This window comes from Wyeomyia smithii, chromosome 1, assembly GCF_029784165.1.
Source record: "Wyeomyia smithii strain HCP4-BCI-WySm-NY-G18 chromosome 1, ASM2978416v1, whole genome shotgun sequence".
In the NCBI taxonomy this organism is placed as follows: Eukaryota; Metazoa; Arthropoda; class Insecta; order Diptera; family Culicidae; genus Wyeomyia; species Wyeomyia smithii.
Genome location: NC_073694.1, coordinates 62,381,146 through 62,404,858, shown reverse-complemented (window position 1 = coordinate 62,404,858; position 23,713 = coordinate 62,381,146). Strand labels below are relative to the sequence as shown.

Below are 23,713 nucleotides of genomic sequence, written 5' to 3'. Positions count from 1 at the left end.
GCTACTCATAAGACAGCTAGAAAAAAGCAATAAATCAGTAAAAGAGAGATTTGCAGATTTCTGCGTGCCCGGCTTCAAGGGTCATCAACGGAATTCGTTCGGTATCTTCCTATAGCGGTAGCGTTCACGATACCATTGAAAACTTTATTGTTATTGCAGCAGCGCGACCTAATGACATTTGAACAAATCCGAAATGTTGTCACACTATTTGAGACAAGTTTAATTACGTTGCCAAACTGCACGGTCTAGTGAAGACCGTAAAGTTTTTTATTGCGACTATATTTTGCTTGAAATAGGAATCGTGAATTGTGTGTTATGAAGTTTCAGACTCGGATTTCATATCTATAGAAGTTTGACAGACTTAACAGGTCAAGTTATGATGTCTATACCTACTGAGCAACATTAATGTCCGAATCATTTGAATTTTAAGATTTTGATGACCTACTTCACAATCCTATCTCACAGCCGACGTAAATTTTGCTTGGGCGTTGAATTTTCAACTACTAGAAAGTATCAAACGACAAAAATAATGTTGTTATTTTAACCGTATACTTTACATTGTGTAAGAAACAAATGCCCCAATGATCTTAACCTCGTGAATGAGGTCAATGAGCTACAAGAGAAGTAAGATCTGAAGTTTTGATTTAATACTCAAATTCTTCATAAAATTCCATATCTTCATATTTAGCACTTTTAGAGAAACAAAAATATAAAATAGTTTGCTGGTTTAAGGTCCAAAATGCGTATTTTTAAACCAAATAACTTTTGGATTACCAAACAGCAAAGATGACTAGAACAAGATACCTGACTCTTGCAGATTCATCGGACATGATTGTCGCTACGCGTGAGCAAAAGTCGAACTAATTTATACACTGTTAATATGATGTATACTTAACGTCAAAATCAACTGACGACAAGGCCAAGGCATGACTGCTAAAAGTTGAAACAATTTTTTCAGTATCCATGTGGACGACTGTACGGTGCTACCATCCGAAAAATGATAATGTTTAGTTCTCAAACATGAAACTTTCCGGAAGAATCAAGAATTCTCGGCGCATCATTAAAAATTAACTTCCTGATAACCGCTATGAGCACGCTCTACAGTCAAGTTTTCCACTGCCGAGGTTAATAAAGCAAAAATCGAGTGTCCCGATGAACCTGACCGAATTCACAATGGTTCTGAAACCTGGATTGCGATATATCAAACTTTAAGTTTTGGTAGAAATATATAACCCCTCAATATAAACCCCCACTCTAGCAGACAATTTCACACTTTTCTTTTGTACTTTGAAGTGCAAAAAATATGGCAATAGCTTACTTACTTACTTACTTAGATGGCCGTACGTCCTAAGACATGGCCTGCATAACGTGGTTCCGCCAATTCACTCGGTCCATGGCTGCCTGCCTCCAGTTCCACGGGCACCCGGTACTTTGCAGATCGTGCTCCATCTGATCCACCCATCTCGCTCGTTGTGCCCCTCGCCTTCTCGTTCCCGCCGGATTTGAAGCGAACTCCAGGGTAGCTATCCAGGGTAGCTATTTTGCAGGGTAGCTATCCGGCATTCTAGCTACATGCCCTGCCCAGCGTATCCTTCCAGCTTTATCCACTTTCTGAATACTGGGTTCACCGTAGAGGCGCGCAAGCTCGTGGTTCATCCTACGCCTCCACACTCCGTTCTCCTGCATACCGCCAAAGATGGTTCTTAGCACCCGACGTTCAAAAACTCCAAGTGCTCGCAAGTCCTCCTCGAGCATTGTCCACGTCTCATGCCCGTAGAGAACGACCGGTCTTATTAGTGTTTTGTACAGGATACACTTGGTGCGAAGACTCAGATTTTGCGACCGTAGTTTTTTATGGAGCCCATAGTAGGCACGACTTCCACTGATAATACGTCTCCTTATCTCCCGGCAGGTATCGTTGTTCTCCAGAGAGCCGAGGTACACAAACTCGTCGACCACCTCGAACTCATCCTCGTCGATTGTTACCGTATTGCCTAGGCGTGCCCTGTCGTGCTCGGACCCACCTGCAAGGCTATACTTAGGTTTTGACGTATTAATCTTCAGTCCGATCCTATCTGCTTCACGTTTCAGTCGGGTATACTGGTCTGCCACCGTCTCAAATTTTCTGCCGACAATATCCACATCATCCGCAAAGCAAATAAATTGACCTGATCTGTTGAAAATCGTGCCCCGCATGTCAAACCCCGCTCGTCTCATAACACCCTCATCGCTCGATAGTTCTCGCAGTCTAGTTTGTCGCCCTTTTTGTATATGGGCAGATAACCCCTTCTTTCCACTCCTCCGGTAGCTGTTCTGTTTCCCGGATCTCGACGATCAGCCGATGCAGCGAGCTAGCCAGTTTGTCGGGGCCCATCTTAATAAGCTCAGCTCCGATGCCGTCTTTTCCGGCCGCTTTGTTGTTCTTGAGCTGCCGGATCGCATCCTTAACTTCGCTTATTGTTGGGGGTGGCACATATTCGTCGTTCGTTGCACCGACCACGTCTTCTCCGCTCCTGTTGTGGTCTCCTGCTTGCACGCCATTCAGGTGTTCATCGTAGTGCTGCTTCTACCTTTCGATCACCTCACGACCATCCGTCAAAATGCCTCTGCGGGATCCGTTGAGTTTTTGGTAGAACTTTTGTGTTTCGTGTGTGCGGTGCAGCTGCTCGAGTTCTTCATATTCCTCCTCTTCCTGGCGACGCTTTTTTTCCTTGAAGAGTTGGACTGGCTGCCTCCGTTTCAGTCTATATCGTTCCACATTCTGACGGGTGGCTCTACGCAGCATTGTTGCCCGCGCTGCGTTCTTTTCGTCCTAAATCTGCCGACATTCTTCGTCAAACCACTCGTTACGTCGATTCGGTTGCACGTGTCCCAGGACTTCCTCCGCAGCACTGTTGATAGCTGTTTTCACGGCATTCCAGCGATCCCCTAGAGGAGCTTCTTTAAGCTCTCCCTCTTCTGGCAGAGCAGCTTCGAGCGATGACGCGTACTGTGTTGCGATGTCGTGTTGCTTCAGTCGCGCGAGATTATACCGTGGCGGGCGACGGTACCGTATGCTATTCACAACGGATAGTTTTTGGCGTATCTTAACCATCACTAGGTAGTGATCCGAATCGATGTTAGCGCCTCGATGTGATCTGATATCTATAATGTCCGAGAAGTGCCGACCATCTATCAAAACGTGGTCGATTTGTGTTTCTGTTCTATTCGGTGATCTCCAGGTGAGTCTATGGTGGAGGCTATGCTGGAAGAAGGTGCTACGTATGGCCATGTTCTTGGAGGTGGCGAAGTCGATTAGTCTGAGGCCATTTTCATTCGTCAGCTGGTGTGCACTGAATCGTCCAATCACCGGTCTGTACTCCTCCTCCTGGCCAACCTGAGCGTTGTAATCCCCGATGATGATCTTGACATCATGTTTTGGGCAGCGGTCATATTCACTCTTCAACTGCGCGTAGAATTCGTCCTTGTCGTAATCGGTACTTCCGAGGTGTGGGCTATGCACGTTGATAATACTAATGTTGAAGAAACGGCCTTTAATCCTCAACCTGCACATTCTAGGGCTGATTGGCCACCACCCGATCACCCGCTTCTGCATCTCTCCCATCACTATAAAAGCTGTTCCCAGCTCATGTGTGCTTCCACAACTCTGGTAGATGGTGTGACCATCCCTGTACGTACGCACCATCGTCCCCTTCCAGCATACCTCCTGCAGCGCTACGATGTTGAACTTGCGGGTCTTCAATTCCTCGGAAAGCACGAGGGTACTTCCTAGGAAGTTGAGAGATCGGCAGTTCCATGTTCCGAGAATCCAATCGTTAGTCCGTTTTCGTTGCCCAGGTCCTAGCCGATTGTTCCGGTCCGTACTTAACGTTATTGCGTTCGTTGCTGTTGTCTTTATTGGTGCGGGCTTGCAAGGCCAGCGACCAACCCCACCATGTCGCAGGAGGGCCATCGTAGTGCCATTATTTAGAGTCCCGGGCACTATCAGGACTTGAGAAGCACACTGCGTTACTTAGAACGCTTCTTTGGGTGTCGATCCCAGGAAACTCCCTTCCGAGGAAGGAAGCCCCGCCCCCTGTCAGCATGCGACCAGCAGTCCCACCAGGGTTGGTTACCCGATCTTTCCACTGGTTACTCGCACATCAGTTGGTACCACGAGAAGGTAGGGGTACGGTAGCTGGAAGGCTGAGGTTCACTAGTGGGAACTTTTATGCGCCTATGGTCCAGTCATTAACCACTAGAGCAATAGCATTGAGTGCAAAAAATGACAATATCATTAATCTGCATATTATCTTAAGCGTCGAGCTGATCAAACTGCTACATTTTTTTCATATACAATCTTGAACAGTTCAACGATCGATGACGGACTATGCACGATAAATCGGTTTTGCTCATAGTGACCCGTTCATGAGAATTTAAGTCATCAGATGGCAGCACTAACCGTCCGAAATCGGACATGATCAAAATGTATGAAAAATATGGAAGTTAGGTATCTTGTTCTAGTTATCTTTGCAAAAAGGTTATCAAAATGTTACCAGTAAATGCGGGGTGTTTAAGATGACTTTACGAGAAAATATAAGCATGCCAGCTTCAATGCATGGTTACAAGATCATTTGAAACATAATGTTTGTTTTTTTTTTTTTTGGAAAGATGAAAGAAGACTCAAATTTTCCATATTTAGTTTCTAAAAAGTTGGGGATTTTCTACACACATATAGAAAATTTTTTGATACAAAATGTTTCGTTGTTCACATAATACTGTTTGGAGAAATAAGCCCTGAAGTTTGAAAGTTAATCTTTTGAAAAAACTTTTTTATGTAATGAAAGTGTGTGGAAAATCAATTTCTTGCGGGTGAATGGTCATGTCGTAAGGATGTCGGACGACAGCCCGATATAGATGGTCTTTGAAACCAATCTGTCAGGGATGAGACGGAGAAGTGCACAGCGGACAAGGTGGATCGATCAGGTGGGAGATTACTTACGGACTCTACGCAGACTACAGAGCTGGCGAAAAGCAGGCATGGACGGCTGGTCAGTATGCCCTCTGGTTATACTCCAGCAACCGAACGTTTGCTTCAGATGCTTTGAGGGAGGACATAAGCCCTGAACGCAGGCGTTACGGTGGTGCAGGCCATAAAGCGAAGGATTGCGGGGAGATTCCCAAGTGCATAATATGTTCCGGAAAACGGGGTTGTTTCAACCTAAAACGAAGGGTACGCGATTGCCAAGGCTATCGAATGTTCTACTGCAGTTGCCATGCTCCGCCACGTTGGTCTACCGAAAGCTTCACCCAGATGGTCGACCAGTTATCAATGAAGCTAACGGACCTAATTGGAGATGGTGAGTGGCTTCCACGCTTGGCCTGTTGAGTAAGGCAGTCGCTCTACGAACCAGAGGGGTCTGATCCTGTTGGGGCTTTGGCATAGCTCATCTTAGATCATAGGTCATCGGTGCGACATTCTCCAGCCCAGGACTGATAACGAACTGGAGGGTAGACGATGGCTACACCAATAGCACCCACCAGTCGGTTTGCTATAGTGTAGTCAACACCGCTAGGCAGCAAGTAACGGGTAGAGCCAACACTCCGACCGTTCGCGGGTGAAAGACATCGCATTTCGATGCCGAAGTATTCAAAAAGGCAATGAGAAGAGAGCGCGATGGAAGCAGTTGGCTCCGCTCGACTGCTGACCAACCAATTGTCATACTATCGCGGGTGTGTGACGCCACCATGCCTAGGACTCGCCAATCTAGGAATGGGAAGCCACCGGTTTACTGGTGGACTGACGCGATAGCGGACCTCCGCAGTGCATGCCTCCGTGCAAGACGGAGGATGCCGCGTTCGCGAACAGACGAACAGAGGATTGAGTGCCGCGCAGCATTCGTTTCTGCAAGATCGGCGCTAAAGAGTGCTTCTATGGGCTATGCGCGAGTGCCGATACGATCACGAAATGGCCAAGACCAAAGGTGCGTGTCATTAAGAAACTCTTTCCACGCCATGAGCCCTTGGCCTCCGGAAGTTGAGTTTCACGTCCCAGTATCTCAGACACAGACCAGAGATGGTCGGCCAACCTGCAAAACATCCAATCCGAGGGGGAGACGCCGAGACACTCACCGTTAAAGCAACTGTCAACATCAAAACGGGCGAGCTGTATAATTTTGCATTGCTGTTATCCCTTTTTGATGTTGAGGGTGAGTGCCTTGGCGATTCTCTAGCATACAGGTTCCCTAGTTGCGAATGAAGAACTCATCGTGATCGCCATCTCCCTAAAGGTGAGCAAGACACCGGAACTGGATGGAATCCCTATCCTGGCAATCAGGCTGGCGATCTATCGGCTAACGGCTGTTTCAGGCAGTCGCCCAGAGATGTCTCCATGACTGCCTCTTCCCGGAAAATTGGAAGCGGAGGAGATTGGTCTCTCTGACGAAGGCTGGGAAACCGTCAGGGGACCCATCAGCATACAGGTCTATCTGCCTGCTTGACACTGCGGGCAAGGTGCTTGAAAGGATTATCCTCAACAGACTGGTTAGGTACACGGAGGATGTAAACGATCTGGCAAGTAACCAATTCGGTTTCCGGAAGGGCAGGTCCACGCTAGATGCTATCCACTCCGACACCAAGACGGCGGAGATAGCACTCCAGGGCAAGAGAAGGGGCATACGTTATTGCACAATCGTCACGCTCGACGTGAAGAATGCGTTCAATAGCGCCAGTTGGGACACCATAGCGCTTGCGCTCAGGAGCAAGGTCAAAAACTGGATGCACTGCAGGATACTGGAGTTAGAGCACCGTAAGTCGGAGGTTACGGTTGTGAATGACCGTGAATGTGGGCAACATGCGGTGGCCAGAGTAGGAGACTGCACCATTACCTCAAAGTGATCTAAGAAGCTCTTGGGAGTTATGGTTGACGACAAGTTCACATTTAAGAGTCACGTCAATTATGCCTGCGAGAGGGCTTCAACGGCTATTGCAGCACTATCTTCAATGATGTTGAATAGCTCAGCGGTGTATGACAGCAAGCGTCAACTTCTTGCCAGCGTGGTTTTGTCCATACTTAGGTTTGAGTGTCCAGTGTGGTCCAAAGTGCTTGGTACTAACAGTTATCGTAATAGTTCGTAGAAGTACCTACAGGTTCATGTGCCTGAGGGTTGCGAGTGCGTTTCGTACAGCGTCATACGACGCAATCTGCGTCCAGTCCGGCATGATGCCTATCATCATAGCCATTAGGAAGGACGTAGAATGCTTTGACCAACGTGACACAAGATGCATACGAGATACCAGAAGATCTTTCTCGATGTTTAGATGGCAGCAGGAATGGTCCAATTCTGCGAAGGGTAGATGGACGCACCGACTCATTCCGAAGGTATCTGGATGGGTCGGAAGGCGCTATGGAGAAGTTAACTTCCACCTGATTCAGATCCTGTCAAATCATGGTTGCTTCCGGCTGTATCTACACAGGTTTGAGCATGCGGGGTCCCCCATGTGCCCCGAGTGCGCAGATTCGGAAGAGACTGCTGAGCATGTCTTCTTTGTATGTCCGCGTATTGCGCGAGCGCGAAGCGACATGATGGTAGTGAGCGAGCCAGACACTACTCCGGACAACCTAGTTCGGAGGATGTGTGAAGACCCGAACATCAGGAGAGCAGTTTATGCAGCAGCCTCTCAAATGGTCCTAGAGCTGCAAATCAGGCGACAGTTTGACCACCGACACGCCAGTCTTAGCTAACTGCCAGTCTCCAGTTTATTTAGCTAATTAGCTGAGGGACTTGACAGAACCAGAAGGTCGCACAGAGTATAAAAGCCGCTCCTTGAAGCAATACCTAGCGGTCGTCCCGGGGAGTATTATGGGTTGGAGACTGGACACACAACCAGACAACCTGGGGTTGGTCTCTCAGGTGTTTGGCAACAAATTTTCCCTCACTTTCCGTCAGCCCTGACCCCAACCCACTGGACTATTTTTTGCACGGCCTCGTTTAATGGGATATCATTACCACTCATCCAGCGTCAACCAGGGCTCTACATTTTCGAAACAAAACTGAATACTACGCGCTTTTATTTCGATTCGAATAGTTTCATTTTCACTTGACTCTTTTCGGTTACTGTCATCGAATCACTTCTTTCTCTCTTTCCCGTCTGTTGTTCATCGGATCATTTCAAATGAAGCTGATGACTATTTCAATTGACGGAGAGAGTGACGGAGAGAAAGACTCTTTCCTTTTTTTCAGTGTCTCAATTGAAACTAGCACCGCATCGCGTCGTTTGATGATTGTTTTGTAATACCGCAAGCCGCAGTTAAAACGGCAATGGCATACAATAAATACGTCACGCAAGTTCCGATCAATAATTCGGAAATCAACGCTCATTGTCATTTTCAATTGAGAATCTTCATAGAATTTTCTACGCCAGATCTCATCAATACAGGCTTAGTTGTGTATCCTTATAAAATCGATTTATTTTTAACCAGAAAATCAACTGATATTCAATTCCGAAAAATATTTCACTTATGAATCCTAGTTCATTTGTGTTACCTGTTTTAACAAACATTGCTTTAGTGAAAAAAAGATGAAATTAAAAACTAAAAATCGGCTCACAACTTGAATAAAAGTTTGGGGCCGGAGGAAATTTGTTGATTATTTGCAACCAAAAATAAAACTTGTATCAGTGGAATGGAAGCGCAGATAGGAAGGTCTATGTGAGAGTGACGGTGATAATCTCCACTTTCAATTGAAAAGCATTTGTATCATTATCAAGCCCTTCAGTTGTCGAAATCAAAGCAAGAGCTTTCGAGTAGTTTTCATGTGTCTCACGAAGTGCACGAGAGAATGATACAAAAGCTTTTCAATTCAAAGCGATGGGTCAAAGTGACACTATAACCTGATAATTGTCAATTGAAAATGACTTTGTCAGGCTCTGGCGTCAACCGTTGCTTCACTTAAGCCCATAATCTCGGAGATGATGACTTCATCAGACCGCGACATGTTGAAACAACCTGCTCATAGGTAACTTTTTCGATCATTGAATAATACCGAATTGTTTAAAAGAAGCGATTTAACAGCGGTTCATTAAAGAATTGCTACTTTGAAATAACTCAGAGATATGGTGTCCTGTATTATTTCTACCTTAAACTATAGTAACTGTTTTTATCTTTCGTTGGCTCTCAAAACATTTTTACCACTATCTCAACACCTAGACCTGAGAGAGAAAAGCTACCGTCATTTTCTTAATCAGTAGACCTATACTATCCAGAATCACATAGTTGAAAAAAATTGTTGTTAAAGTCCATACTGATACGAAAAAAAACGGAATAAAATTCATCGAATATATCACAAATACGAAAACTATCAACAGATATTACTACATAACGTTGTTGAAACAATTGTAAGAAAAAATCTCAAAAAATGGCCTCGTAGCAAGAATTAAGATTTGATCATGAAAAGGAAATCGGCAGTAATGAGGAAACAATCGATTAATTAGAAGGTAATTTAGAGACCAATGTTATGAAAAAGTTTCAGATGTGTTACAAAGAAAGGAAATTTAGTTAAAATTATACCTTTGGATTTTTGGAAAAATCTCTTTTTTAACAATCAAAATAACCTAATATTTTCAAGATTTCTGGGTTTTCCAGACACTTAACATCATATTAGTACCACCGCACAGTGGGGAATCGCTGGCCATCAGCCAAAAAAAAATTTTTTTCGTTAGCTGTTTCATAATGTTTTTCCTTTATTGCTATAACATTCAAGTGTCTAAATCCAAAATTTGGGCGCAATATCATGAAATCTGAATTTTTTATGACTTTTCAAAGCTTAGCAAACTAACGTTTTTTGTCTTTTTTTTTTAAAAAAAAGTACATTACTTTGAAACGCTCTGTAGCTTCAATGATAGCTTGGATTTTTTTGACGTCAAAGGAAAAGTTGTTGTAAATATTGTGCAAAACAAACCCTTTTCATTAGCTATTGTAAAATTTGGTTATAGTAGGCCTGACACTAAAAAAATTTAAAAAAAACCTGATTTTTTGTAGAAAAGTAGCTTAAAAGTTTAGTTGCCGCAGTTTGCCACGGTTGTGACTGCATTCAAAATTTAGGTAAAAACGTAAGCTTTCAAATGCATATTGTCCGCTGCTGCGCAAAACTGCGCAAGTTGTCACTTTCGTGAAAAAAGTGATAGCAGATTTTTTAGTTTTTAGTTTTGAAGTTGAAATTTCATCCAGGATTAATTTTAATCATAACCATGATACCCCATTAATGAAAATTTATGATATCGTACTCAATCCGTAAGGATAAAATATAAATTTGGGCAAAAATCACAAAATTTATCAACGAAAAGTTATAAAATAAGTGTTAAACAAGAAAACAGTAAACAAATCTTTATTAAATTTTAATTTTGGCAAACTTTATCACTTTCTGCAAATTTAAAACAATACTAAAACATTCAGCCCTTTTCAATTTATGATCATGAAATTCGCTAAACTGATTGAAGTGTCAAATATTAGCAGCAAATTCATACCATCAAACTCCGGCTAACAATAGCCCGTTTGAAGATTGCTTTTGCTTCGCACTCGTTTGCATACAAAAGTAAAGCACACATTTTGCTTTATGAGAAAAAATCAAAGAACAGTCGTCGCCCTCCGCATCTTTTCGTATTCATTTAGAACGTTGTGTCATTCCAGTGTCTTAGTTTTCAAATTCATAAATTCGTTGAATTTTATTATGGAGCCTTCAACTTCAGCGGCACCACCTAATTCAATGTCTAGTAAGTTGTCAATTCATGGTGTTATACATGTATTTAAATGTCCTCTTTCAACCATAGAAACCGGATTAGGAAGATAACATATATATGAAACAATGAAACATCGAAAATTACTAGAAGAAATGAAAATTGCAGCGAAAGACATTTTTCCTGCTGATAAGTATAATGAACTTCAAATTTTCTTGAAACAATTCAACAACAGATTAGCGATCACAGCGGAAGATGATGTTGATGATGGTCATCATTTCAATTTGTAATTAGTTTGTATTACTTATGTTGTTTTATTTTATTTATAAAAAAATACATATATTTAGGCAAAATTTGTTTAGTTCGAGGTGTCGTCCATAAATAACGTTTTTTTTTTTTTCAATGGAGAGGACGCCCGGTGGCACTACTTGAGGTCGAAGATCATATAATTCTATGAAAAAGGAAAAAAGTGCCAAAAAATAATAAAAATTGGATTTCGTGCTTTATAGACGGTCCCAAACAAAAAATGGATGCCAAATTCGTGCTCAGCGCCCCAAAATTATGTAAATACCAAGTTTTTGTCGCGTTTATGGACAGTTTTTTTGCTTGGCCAGCCTTTGTATTGAGTCGCCCCACTGTGCACCGGTGAACTCATTCTAGAATCAAATCATCCGTGCATCAAGATCAGCTTAATTATCAACGCACCACTTGCTGTGCCAATAGTGAAATCAAAAAAATAGTATTCCAACGACGGATGACATATTTTAGAACTAATTAATTTGGACGCGTGCTGGAAAAGTCGCTTCCAATCTCAACCGTCACACACATGTTTTGACTCTAGATCTCTAGAAAGTGCCCTTCTCCCGTGATCGTTACTGTCAAAAAAAAAACAGAAAAAAAATCGACGCAAGAATATCGCCAGGGTAGGAACGTCTCGGATCGTGTGTCATCTCCAACGCGAAACCGCAATCGCCAAGTAATGGCGGGAACGAAAAGTGGAAAAGTGAATTATGAAACGTGTCACGAATCAAGCACTATTGAGCCACCAAAAAAAAACGATCGCGACAGTCTCGACGATATATGTCACAAGACGAATCACCATCTTGGCTACTGGTGAACGTACGACCGCACAGAATCACTCCGGTAATGCTTCACAGTCGACCTCCGAATGCGAGACATCTTCGTAAACTAGCAAAAATATTCCCCCTAACGGAGTGACACTGTTCGAGGTAGGGAAAAAAAGAGATCAAACCAAGTACCGAGTATTACACAAACCGTGATTCCACCAACATTAACTGCAAAGAAAAGCGGCCACAACAGTGCCGTAATAAATTCAGTACCGAGTGAGAGTATCTTCCCCACGCGCTGTAGGGGGAAAAATCTGTGAACGCAAACAGGAAGTCTACGGAGTGGAAGCAAATTGAAATGCTATGAAATGGAGCAAAAAAAACACTAAGACAGCTCGCGACCGTCAGGAAAAACGCGAAATGATTTAAGTGGCGACGAAGATTGCGTCGACGGGTGTCGCTTGGCGATGAATCATATGGCTAGATGACGCCCGTCAGCTTCGAGTTACGAAATATGTTCCGATCAGTATCCAGGCAAAAATAATAATACTAATATTCCATACTAACCTCTCCTCCTGACAAGAGTGTGCGCAGGCAAGATCTGCAGTTGAGTGTATCCCTTGGGGCAATTGGCGTCCAGTAGGGATGTCACTTCCTCGGGTGAGTAGGCACTATTTTCCACAATGGTTTCGTCAACGGACAGAATCTGGTCCCCGACGGAAAGTGCACCACAACTATTTGAATTGAAAAGTATAAGAGTGAAATGAAAAATAATTACCATAAAATAAATCAGTAACCTTACCGATCGGCAATGCTGGCCGGCAGGATACTAGCTATGTAGATCCCGGCTGGCTGTACCTCGTCCAGCTTATGATAGATTTCGGCCTGGTTCACTGCACTGGAGAAGTTACTCAGAATTAGTCCCAGTTTCTCATTCATCGGTCGCTCGATTTCCAACAACAGCGGTCCCATACTGAACTCCACGCTCTGCATCACCGATACATCATACTCGATGGTCAAATTCGTATAACCCGTTATGTGGCCACTTTTGAGAATGTGTTGCGCCTCGGAAAGTGTTTTGTTTACGAGGGAAATCTAAAACGGAAAGCAAACCCCTTAGCAATGACCGCTTCTTGACCACTTCAAACACACGACCTACATTGTCCACCCGCAGCACCCGATCGCCCGGTTTGATTTGGCCGGTTTTGAACACCGGACCGTGCATTCGTACGTTTGTCACAACCAGCGGATATTCGCCGCCACCACGCAGCGTCAGCCCCAGGCAACCGTTTTCCCGCTCCACTGTGATCTGCGCCAGTTTTGTGGTCACGCACAGGCTGTTTTGTGAAACTGTAACAACGATTAAAACCATCATTTATCATGCGAAACGAAGCGCGATGGTCGGTGCGTCCTACGCCCGCTAAGCGAAATAAAGTGGGTCCGCAACCAACGATCGAGGTCGTAAATTAAGTCGAAAAACAGAATTAGATGAAGTAGCATGTTTAGACACTATAGTTTATGGTGAGATTTGTGGAAAAATTGGCGATGTTTGACTTTCCATCTTGGTTCGGTTTTCCAACTGAAAGCGCTCTGTCAATGGGAACTTACTGTACTCCGGAAACGAGTATTCGATTTCGATGACGGCCGGCCCGTCGCCGTGCGCCAGAATGCTGAACAAATGCTGATTGGTTAGGCCAATCGTCGAAATGCCATCGATCTGATGTATCCGGTCGCCCGGTGCCAGCAAGTCCGCCGCCGGTCCGTTGATTGATTCCACCACCGGGGGATAGGAAAGATCGGCTCGTTCTGTGGGTGGAAAGAGGATAAAGATTTCCATAACTATTAACCCACGAATTGTTTGAATAATAAAGTAATATATTTTCACCAAAACTTTTGAACTAACTTAAGATCAACAACAAAAAATTGTATTGATCTATTATAAATGATTTTCATTTTCGATTGCATTTATTTTGGCTAGGAGAGCTATGTCAGTAGAATTCAAGTAAAGCAAACAGTAAAACATCTTGCCGCAATGCCACATTTTTTGCCATCAGAATCTCATATGACATTTGGCATTCTCGGAAATACATATCTAAAATAGAACAATATTTTAAGCGTTATTCTCATGTTCTGAAAATCTGAGTCTGCTAGAACTGCACTCTCCCCCTCTAATCTCCCTAACCAAACACTTTGCAATTATCCGGATTTTATGTCTCAATAATCTCCTACCACGAGAGCCAATCGACAGATGCCACCATCTGGCCAATTCCAATTCGAACGAATTAAAGCTTGAACGTAGAAGGTGCAACCGAGTACGGAAAATAATTTTACGATCTAACACATGAAGATGTGGTTTTTCAACGGGCGCTTGGTATAAGTGGAGACAACGGATTTTTGTTTGGTGTCGAATTGGGAACAAAAAAAAAGATGCATTCCATTCCGTTTGTTGGCCGTCTTAATTCAAACTAATGGCGTCGTTAAAATGACTCTATAAACGTATCAAAAATTGTTGGAAGAAAATTTACGCGCTATGCCCTAACTGTCATACGCTGGATTGACGCGTGGGTATGTGGATAGGACAAATTCATTCAGCTTGAAAGGTTGATTAAGTATTCCATAAGTATGAGGCTTGTCAAAATGGCTTCCAGTATATTTCAACGCTATCAAAAGGTGATTCTGTCAATTTGCTCAACATCATTTTATTAATACCATGTTTCAATACATACCTGCTAGTATTATCCCCAATGGCTGACCCTGATCGCGTGGAATCGAAATCGTGGCGTAGGTCGTTCCGCGGTCCGCCGCCAGTCCAGAGTCCTCGGACTGCGCTGGACTCATGGCGCGATCGATGGCTGCAATTAGAGAAACGAGAAATATCATTAGCGAAAGTATGTTCCATCTGGCCTGGATGCCTGGATGAAGGGAACGGGTACGGATGGAAATAAATCACGAACTTTCCCAAATACCGGCAGCTGGCCGACACTAAACAAGCGCGTGGGACATTTGTTGGGGCGTGTAGTTTGGATTGGAAGCAAATTTGCAACTGGAAATTGTCACGATCGGCCGGAAGCGTGTTGGAATCTGCACAGTAATCAGAAGTGGGTCGATTAAACATATGTATAGAAAGAGCTGAACTTCCCAAAATTTTCTTGAAGCGCACAAACACAAAGTCAAAATAACCTACTGCTAGAAATTACAAAATAAGTAGTATATACTGATTCATTGTTGCATACTACTTATTTTAAGTAGCACTTAAAATAGGTAGTATAAAATAATGAACAAGTGTAAAACCGACAGATACTTTTGATCCAAAACTTGATTTTGTATAGTTTCAACCTTGTGAAGAAGGATAGTTAACACTTTTTCCATCATGACACATCTAAAAAAAATTATCAATTATCAAACGAAATTCTCATATAGCGAGTGAAAATTCAATGCACGAATCGGGAGCCTTGATATCAATTGATTTTATGGGTGGTTAAACAAACTAAGGAGCCTCAAATGGTCATATGCCTAACGGAAGCTCCCAGTTACGATTTTAACACAACAAGCAAATGTCGTTCTCGCACATAAATAAAAGGAATTGTCCCAAATTAAATCCTAGAAGAACAATATGAATTGAATTAGTTTTTTTTTTTGTAAAATTATTTAGTTCTTGTTGACGGCTAAATGAAAACGAATCCTGGTAATTTATGTTTTTGCGCAGTTTGAAAAATAGCAGCGGTATGTCGATGCAAACAAATAATAATAATAATTCTTATAAATTTATCAAGGTCGAATGACCCCCCGAAAGTTGTGCTACTTGTCAGCTGTAGGGTTTTAGCTTGAATAAATAATGTTACTTTTTTAAGTGGCCTCGAGACTATAACTAATGTAATAAAATAAATTGCTGCATACCTTTACAATTATCTAAATATCCTCATTTTTTCTAGCAAAAAGTATTTAACCTTCTAAAACCAGAAGCTTAATGACACTCTCTAATAATTTTTCAAAAATTTACTTTTTCAAAAAACCTTCGAAATCCGCTTCTAAGATTTATCTTTCACACGCTTTTAAGATATATTTCTTTTTTAATCATTTTCTGTCGTTAGAAGAGGTCCCTTCGAGGTCTTTTCAAGCTTATTTAAAATCATTTTTTACACATTTTGACTTAACTCTTTGAAGCACTTTCAACTAAGCTCAATTTGGCATAAGTTTTGTTTTTAATCTCATCCATTTATCAATCCACTTTGCGCTAAATGTGGAATCATTTTCTGTTTTGCCATTTTCTTTCAGAACGCTTCTATTGTTCAACCATTTAGCTGAATTTAGGGGAACAACGGGCAAGACAGTCACCCTAAGGAAATCATTCATTATTCTGCTCAAAACACAACCTTTCAACCAACGATATTCATAATTTTTGACATTGACTAATGCTTTTCATAAAATAATGCAAACTTTTCCTTTTTAGAGTGATTTTATATTAGTTTACATTAAAATAAAAACAGTCTCGAAAAACCATTATTTCACAACGTGCATTTGAAACGGACCGGCTGTGCTGTTAAGACGGACCTATGAAAGACTATAGGAAATTTCTTCTCTATACGGGACGACGCGCTGCGCAAAAAAGCACATGTTTGAAGCTTACCGTCGCACAGTGGAACACTTAGAACATCAAACCTGATCATAATTAATTTAAAATAATTTTTGCACTGGAAACGTATCATTTTGTGATAATAAAAACAAATGATTGGATTTGGATAATTTTTTACTTGGAGTAACCCACCTTAAAGTGATGGATGACATTTCTTATAATGAAATTTAAATTCAGTCATAGTCGGGTCAAAATTCATCCAAATACTTGAATTTATCATGAAATGACTTTTCAGTACACATTTCAGTCGTTTGACAAAGTTTCATTTGGGTAACCAAGGCTACAACTATCCAAGATGCGAAAAAATAAGAATTTCTTGATTATTTTCACATAGCAATAAAACACGAGACCGGAAGCATCCGGAAGGTTTTTCTTCACCATTATAACCAAAAATATTAGCACTTTCACGTAATATAAGCCGTTCAACCGGATTTTGCCGGAAACATAACTTATCCCATTTTGAGTTAACTTATAAAAACAAATATTTTGGGTTTTATTATATTGGTTTTGACAAACACCTGGGTATTTGGAGAGACTAGCATACATGCTAAGTACACATTTCTGTTCGATTAACATTCTTTAACAATCTCCATCGTTGTTTAATTTAAAAATCACTTGTTTATCTTCGGAACGTTATATTTTAGCTCACGGTATCAAAGCGTCATTATCATGCACAAAAAACTGTTGAATTGCGGTCGGTGCAAACCTCTCGTTAAGACCGTAAACACAACTTTTGGATGTTGATGAGCTGTCAAGTGATCAAGCATACATCACACTTCAAAATGAAACACTACAATACAAAGTTGATTCACTTTGAATTTTTCACTTATGATCAGGTTTCAAACGTATTTACTCCTATGTGCGTCGGCTGCGCCGATGGAATCATTCACATCATTTACATGTAGTATATGTACAGCTTTTAACAATGTTTTTGATGATGGTTTTTGTTTCAAATGAGAGTTAATGACTTTAGGTTTCATAGCGCATGCAAAGAATGCTGAAAAAATAATAACAAATGGTGCTATTGTCGTTTTCTTAGACTGCCCATTTTGCTAACACAACAACTGACCGTATTGCCCAAGAGGCATACAATTTTTCGGACCGATGTGATTTCCAGAAAAATAATATTTTCACTAAACTATCTTCACCCACGTGTCTCAAATATGCTAAATTATGCCAATGTCATTAAAAACTATAATTTTCTGAAGTTTTACCGAAGCAGAAGCTTAAACTCGACACGGCGAAAACTACATCACATTGCTTTGCTGTTGAGGGTTAGCCCATTTTGATTATTTCTCAAATAACTAACTATTGTTTCAATCTACATAATATCTCGAAACTCCCAGGATCCTGTTGGTATGTAACTGGCATAACTGATTTGTGTTAATTTCAATGGTTTATATAGAAATGAGCAATGGTCCATACTGCCCGCCCTGTCCGTGTTGCCCGTTGTTCCCCTACGTCGCTTTTTTTTGTGGAACACTTCTGCTATGCGATATTACAACTTGACAAGAAACACAAATGTGCATCGATTCATCCAGTTGGAGGTCATAACCCATGGACCGTATTTTTTTCTATTATCGTTGAAGATAAACTGCGTGAACCCAGAAGTACGGCTGCACTTCTTATTGCCAACAGCTGCACAGCATTTTGAATATTTCAGCCGTGATATATCCTTTTGATCCATGATAACAAAACTTAGTCGAACTTCTCTTCACAATTGCTATAAGTTGATTGAGTACCGTTGTTATTTTATCAAGCTTTTAAACAGGTTCGTAACGTGCATACATATCACAACAGATACAATAGGTAAAAGATACGTACGTAGAATAAACATATATTCTGCAGGTAGAATAAACATGTATTGTGGCAGTCAAAACACCAGCAACAGCACTCCTCTCGGGAGAAAATTACCTACCGCGTTTGGGTTACCTATGTTATACAGCGGCCACGTGCTTCACGCAGGATTTTGCTTCCAGAGTCAAAAACAACACTCAAACACTGGTTCTACTATTACCTAATTTACTGACATTACACATTTACACAACATAACAAGTATTTCATTCTATCTGGTTGTTTTGCACTGAAAAAATAATATACCTTGGTTTTAGTTTACATTTTCCATTTTTATTTTAGAGAATAACTTTTGAAGTAGAATACTTCTCTCAGGAAGTTCGGCTACATAGAGATGTGAAATGAAAATCTAAAACCGAAAAAAAGTGAAAAATATGTCCAATTTCAAATACTAATAAATCGGTCAGTATCCGATGGATTTCCTTCGTTCTTGCAGCAATAGATTGGAAAATCTTCTAAGATTCTTCCCAAATGAAGATAATTGTAATTTTACAATTCAAACTATTGTACTATTGGAAATAGTCAAGTCTTGTCAAAACGAAAAATTCGACCTCTGATTGGTCGTTATATGATCGCTTCCCAAGCACGGTCGACAGAATCATATACCTTGCAATTTAAAACATGCTATTTGGCCTATATAAGAGCCTGTTTCAGTCGAAGCCGCTCATAATAGTTCTAGACAGCGACAACAGCAGTCGTCCTCCCTTAGCAGCAGCACTAGCAGTTCAGTGGATACCAGCAATGATGGAAAGCGGCCTCAGCTGTGGCGTAGCAATGGATAGCGCACTAGTTGCAGCGGATTCAAGCAACGATAGCAGCTGGGCCAGCTGTTGCAGGGACAGCGGATGCTAATGGCAGCGTATAGCGGCCACAACTGTAGGATGGCTACGGATAGCGTATGAGTTGCAGCGGGTATCAGCATCGATAGCAGCTGATACAGTAAGTTTACTTTAGTGAAATGCAGTCTCTGTGCGATATTGGACACTAGTAAATGCATTCACATGAGCCGTCTAGTTTTGATTGTTAAATCAGCTTTCCACTGCTTATTTTATCACAAGGAATACTTTATTCGCACTGTCAGTGATAACACCAAGAGGTGATCGGTATTTTTACCGATATTGAATTAAACAACAAATTGTCCTTTTCAGGATGAAAAAAAAACCTGATGATTGAAGAGTTAATATTTCCTTTTGAGTTAATTTACATTTTTAAATTTGTAAAAGCTATAAATTTTACTTTATCTCCGTGTCGCAGAACGTACTGAATTATCTTTTCCTTCAGTCATGAGTACGACATCCGAAAAATTTTCATTATCTGCATAAAATTAATAATATTAAAAATTAATTTTTCGCATAACCAAAATTTAAAAATTATCAAGCATGACATGACAAGCAACTTACTACAGTCAGGTTTTTGTTTTACGCGGTTTTTCTACAAGGTTTTTTACGCGGATTTTCGAATTAACGCGGTTTCTTGTACGCGGATTTTTGAATTAGCGCGGTTTTTTTACGCGGATTTTCGAATTAACGTGGTTTTTTTACGAGGTACGTATTCCCCGCGTAAAAAAAAACCTGACTGTATATTAATAAAAATGATCAATCTTTTTTTTTTTTTTTTTTTTTTTCTTCACATAACATTTATTTGACACGGCACAAATACAATTTAATGTTTAACGGCGCCAATTATATCTGATGACTTAAAAACTAAAGCAAATTTTTTATCCTCGCTGCCGACTACGAGCTGAAATTAAGTCTAACTTAAAACTAGCATGGGATTTCCAATCAGTGTTTTGTTGTTCAATGGTCGTCTGATAATCGTCGAATGGCATGTATGGATTCGTTCTGCTGAGCCACGATGTCGTGAGTTGGGACAGAGGCTCGTAGTCCTTGGGTCCTGGTTCTGTTGTGCGGGGTCTGGTTGCTGGTTTTGTGCTTAAGGTTCAAACGTGTTCTTGTCGTTTTGTTGGGTGTAGACGGAGGGGAACGGGACTAGACTGGGGCGTGGATGGATTTCAGGAAAACGTATATAAGGGACATGTAGGATAGGTCACGGCTCGCCAAGACATCACGAACAGGAACAGCCGGCTGTCTACCCTCGGCCTGCAGGGAAGCTATTAATTTAGACCTGGCGTCACGGTGTACAGGGCATGACCAAACCACATGCTCTATGTCGTGATAACCTTCACCACAGGCACAGATACCACTTTCCCCGAGCCCAACACGACGGAGGAGCGCGTCAAATCTATAGTGATTGGACATAAGCCGGGACATCACGCAAATGAAATCCCGACCTACATCCAACCCCTTGAACCACGGGTTCGTCGATACTTTGGGGATTATGGAATGTAACCACCTTCCCAATTCCCCTCTGGTCCAAGCATTTTGCCAACTGATGATCGTATTCTGACGTACAAGTGCGAAAAATTCATTAAAGGCAATTGGTCTTTCATATATATCACCGTTTGTTGCGCCCACCTTAGCCAAAGAGTCCGCTTTCTCATTACCCGGTATCGAGCAGTGAGAAGGGACCCACGCTAAGGTAATCTGAGTAGATTTTTCGGATAAAGCACTCAGATGTTCCCGTATTTTCCCCAGGAAATACGGAGAGTGCTTAACATCTTTCATCGATCGGAGAGCCTCAATGGAACTGAGACTGTCCGTAAAGATGAAATAATGGTCCGTGGGCATTTTTTCGATAATCCCTAGGGTGTACTGAATTGCAGCTAATTCTGCGACGTAAACAGAAGCAGGATTATCGAGCTTATGGGAGACGGTTAAATTGTTATTGAAGATACCGAAGCCAGTGGACCCATCAAGAAGTGATCCGTCAGTGTAGTACATATTGTCGCAGTTGATGTTTCGATATTTATTGGAAAAAATTTTAGGGATCTGCTGCACGCGTAAATGATCCGGGATTCCACGAGTTTCTTCTATCATGGATGTATCGAAAAACACAGTAGAATCAGAAGTATTTGATAAGTCGACACGATTTGGAATATTCGTAGAAGGGTTAATATTTTGGGACATGTGATTGAAATACAATGTCATAAAACGGGTTTGAGAATTAAGTTCGATTAACCTTTCAAAATTTTCAATCACGGGACGGTTCAAGACCTCACATTTGATAAGAATACGAGAAGACAGGCTCCAGAAGCGGTTTTTCAATGGTAGTACTCCAGCTAAAACCTCCAAACTCATCGTATGGGTCGACTGCATGCAACCTAAGGCGATACGCAAACAACGATATTGTATTCGCTCCAGTTTGATCAAATGTGTGTTTGCTGCGGAGCGGAAGCAGAAACACCCGTATTCAATAACAGACAATATCGTTGTTTGGTAAAGCCTTATAAGGTCTCCTGGATGGGCTCCCCACCATTGTCCGGTTATTGTACGAAGAAAATTCACTCTTTGTTGACATTTTTTCATCAGATACCTCACGTGACAACCCCAGGTGCCTTTAGAGTCGAACCAGACACCAAGATATTTGTGTACCAAAACCTGAGAAATCGTTTTACCCATTAATTGTGTTTGAAGCTGAGCAGGTTCATGCTTCCTAGAAAAAACTACTATCTCAGTCTTCTCCGGAGAGAATTCGATACCTAGCTGAAAAGCCCAAGCAGACAAATTGTCCAAGGTATCTTGCAATGGTCCTTGCAAATCGGCAGCTTTGGCTCCTGTAACAGAGATTACACTGTCGTCTGCAAGTTGTCTTATCGTGCATGAATTTGCCAGACATTCGTCGATGTCATTTACATAAAAGTTGTAAAGAAGGGGGCTTAAACATGAGCCCTGGGGAAGACCCATGTAGCTAATGCGAAAAGTTGCCAAATCGCCATGCGTAAAATGCATGTGCTTTTCGGACAACAAATTGTGCAAAAAATTGTTCAAAATTGGAGAAAATCCTTGTCGGTGAAGTTTACCCGAAAGAATGTCAATAGAAACGGAATCAAAAGCCCCCTTAATGTCCAAGAACGCAGACGCCATTTGTTCTTTACGAGCATACGCCAGCTGAATATCTGTTGAAAGCAACGCAAGACAATCATTCGTCCCTTTGGCACGGCGGAAGCCAAATTGAGTTTCTGATAGTAGACCATTTGATTCGACCCAGTGGTCTAAACGACGGAGTATCATTTTTTCCATCATTTTCCGGATACAGGATAGCATTGCAATCGGCCTATAAGAGTTTTGATTAGAAGCTGGTTTCCCTGGTTTTTGGATGGCGATCACCTTCACTTGCCTCCAATCCTGCGGTACAATGTTTTGCTCCAGGAACTTATTGAACAAGTTCAACAAGCGCCTCTTGGCATTGCCGGGTAGATTCTTCAACAAGTTGAATTTGATTCTATCTAATCCAGGCGCGTTATTGTTACAGGACAGGAGGGCAACTGAAAGTTCTGCCATCGTAAAAGGTGATTCTATCGCGTCGTGGCCCGGAGACGCATCGCGAACAATATTTTGCTCAGGAACAGAGTCCGGACATACTTTCCTGGCAAAATCAAATATCCACCTACTTGAAGACTCCTCGCTTTCGTTGACCGTTACGCGATTCCGCATTCTTCGGGCTGTGTTCCAAAGAGTGCTCATCGATGTCTCCCTCGACGTCTCGTTCACGAACCGACGCCAATATCCACGTTTCTTTGCTTTAGCCAAGCTTTTAAGCTTGGTATCAAGCTCCGAATACCGTAAATAGTCGCCAGGTATACCTCCCGTCTGGTAGGCCTTAAACGCGTCGGATCTTTGCGTGTAGACATCGGAGCACTCTTGGTCCCACCACGGAGTGGGAGGCCGTTCTTTGATCGTTACGCCGGGATATTTCTTCGTTTGGGCTTGCAACGCGGCGTCGAGAATCAAGCCCGCGAGGAGGTTGTATTCTTCAAGTGGTGAATGATGTTGAATCGACTCGACCGCTTTTGAAATCATTTCCTCGTATAACTTCCAATCGACATTTCGTGTGAGGTCATACGGAATGTCAATTGGTCGCATGCGAGTTGACCCGTTAGTAATTGAAATAAGAATAGGCAGATGGTCGCTACCGTGAGGATCGAGGATTACCTTCCATGTGCAATCCAACCGTAGCGACGTCGAACATAAGGATAGATCCAAAGCGCTTGGGCGCGCTGGAGGTTTCGGGATACGTGTCATTTCACCGTTGTTCAAAATAGTCATGTCGAAGTCATCGCAAAGGTTATAGATTAAAGAGGAGCGGTTATCATTGTATGGGGAACCCCAAGCCACGCCATGAGAGTTGAAGTCTCCCAAAATCAAACGTGGCGAGGGAAGAAGTTCTATTAAATCAAAGAGCAGCCGTTGCCCAACCTGTGCTCTGGGAGGAATATATATTGAGGCAATACAAAGCTCTTTACCTTGTATTGTCATTTGACATGCGACAACTTCGATGCCTGGAATCGAGGGGAGGTTAATACGATAGAAAGAATAGCACTTTTTAA

The 23,713-nt window shown here is 41.9% G+C and overlaps 1 protein-coding gene across 12 annotated transcripts in view; it reads right to left on the bottom strand.

Annotated features, from left to right (window-relative positions):
• Positions 1–23,713, bottom strand: part of LOC129733867 (glutamate receptor-interacting protein 1) — a 93,793-nt gene that overhangs the window by 5,677 nt on the left and 64,403 nt on the right. For all 12 annotated transcript variants that reach the window (XM_055695438.1, XM_055695431.1, XM_055695433.1 and 9 more), the window contains 5 exons: positions 14,507–14,632; positions 13,389–13,586; positions 12,940–13,130; positions 12,583–12,875; positions 12,348–12,514 (listed from right to left, as the gene is read on the bottom strand). In XM_055695438.1, the coding sequence (XP_055551413.1) occupies positions 12,348–12,514; positions 12,583–12,875; positions 12,940–13,130; positions 13,389–13,586; positions 14,507–14,632 (975 nt within the window). The remainder of the gene's footprint in view (positions 1–12,347; positions 12,515–12,582; positions 12,876–12,939; positions 13,131–13,388; positions 13,587–14,506; positions 14,633–23,713) is intronic.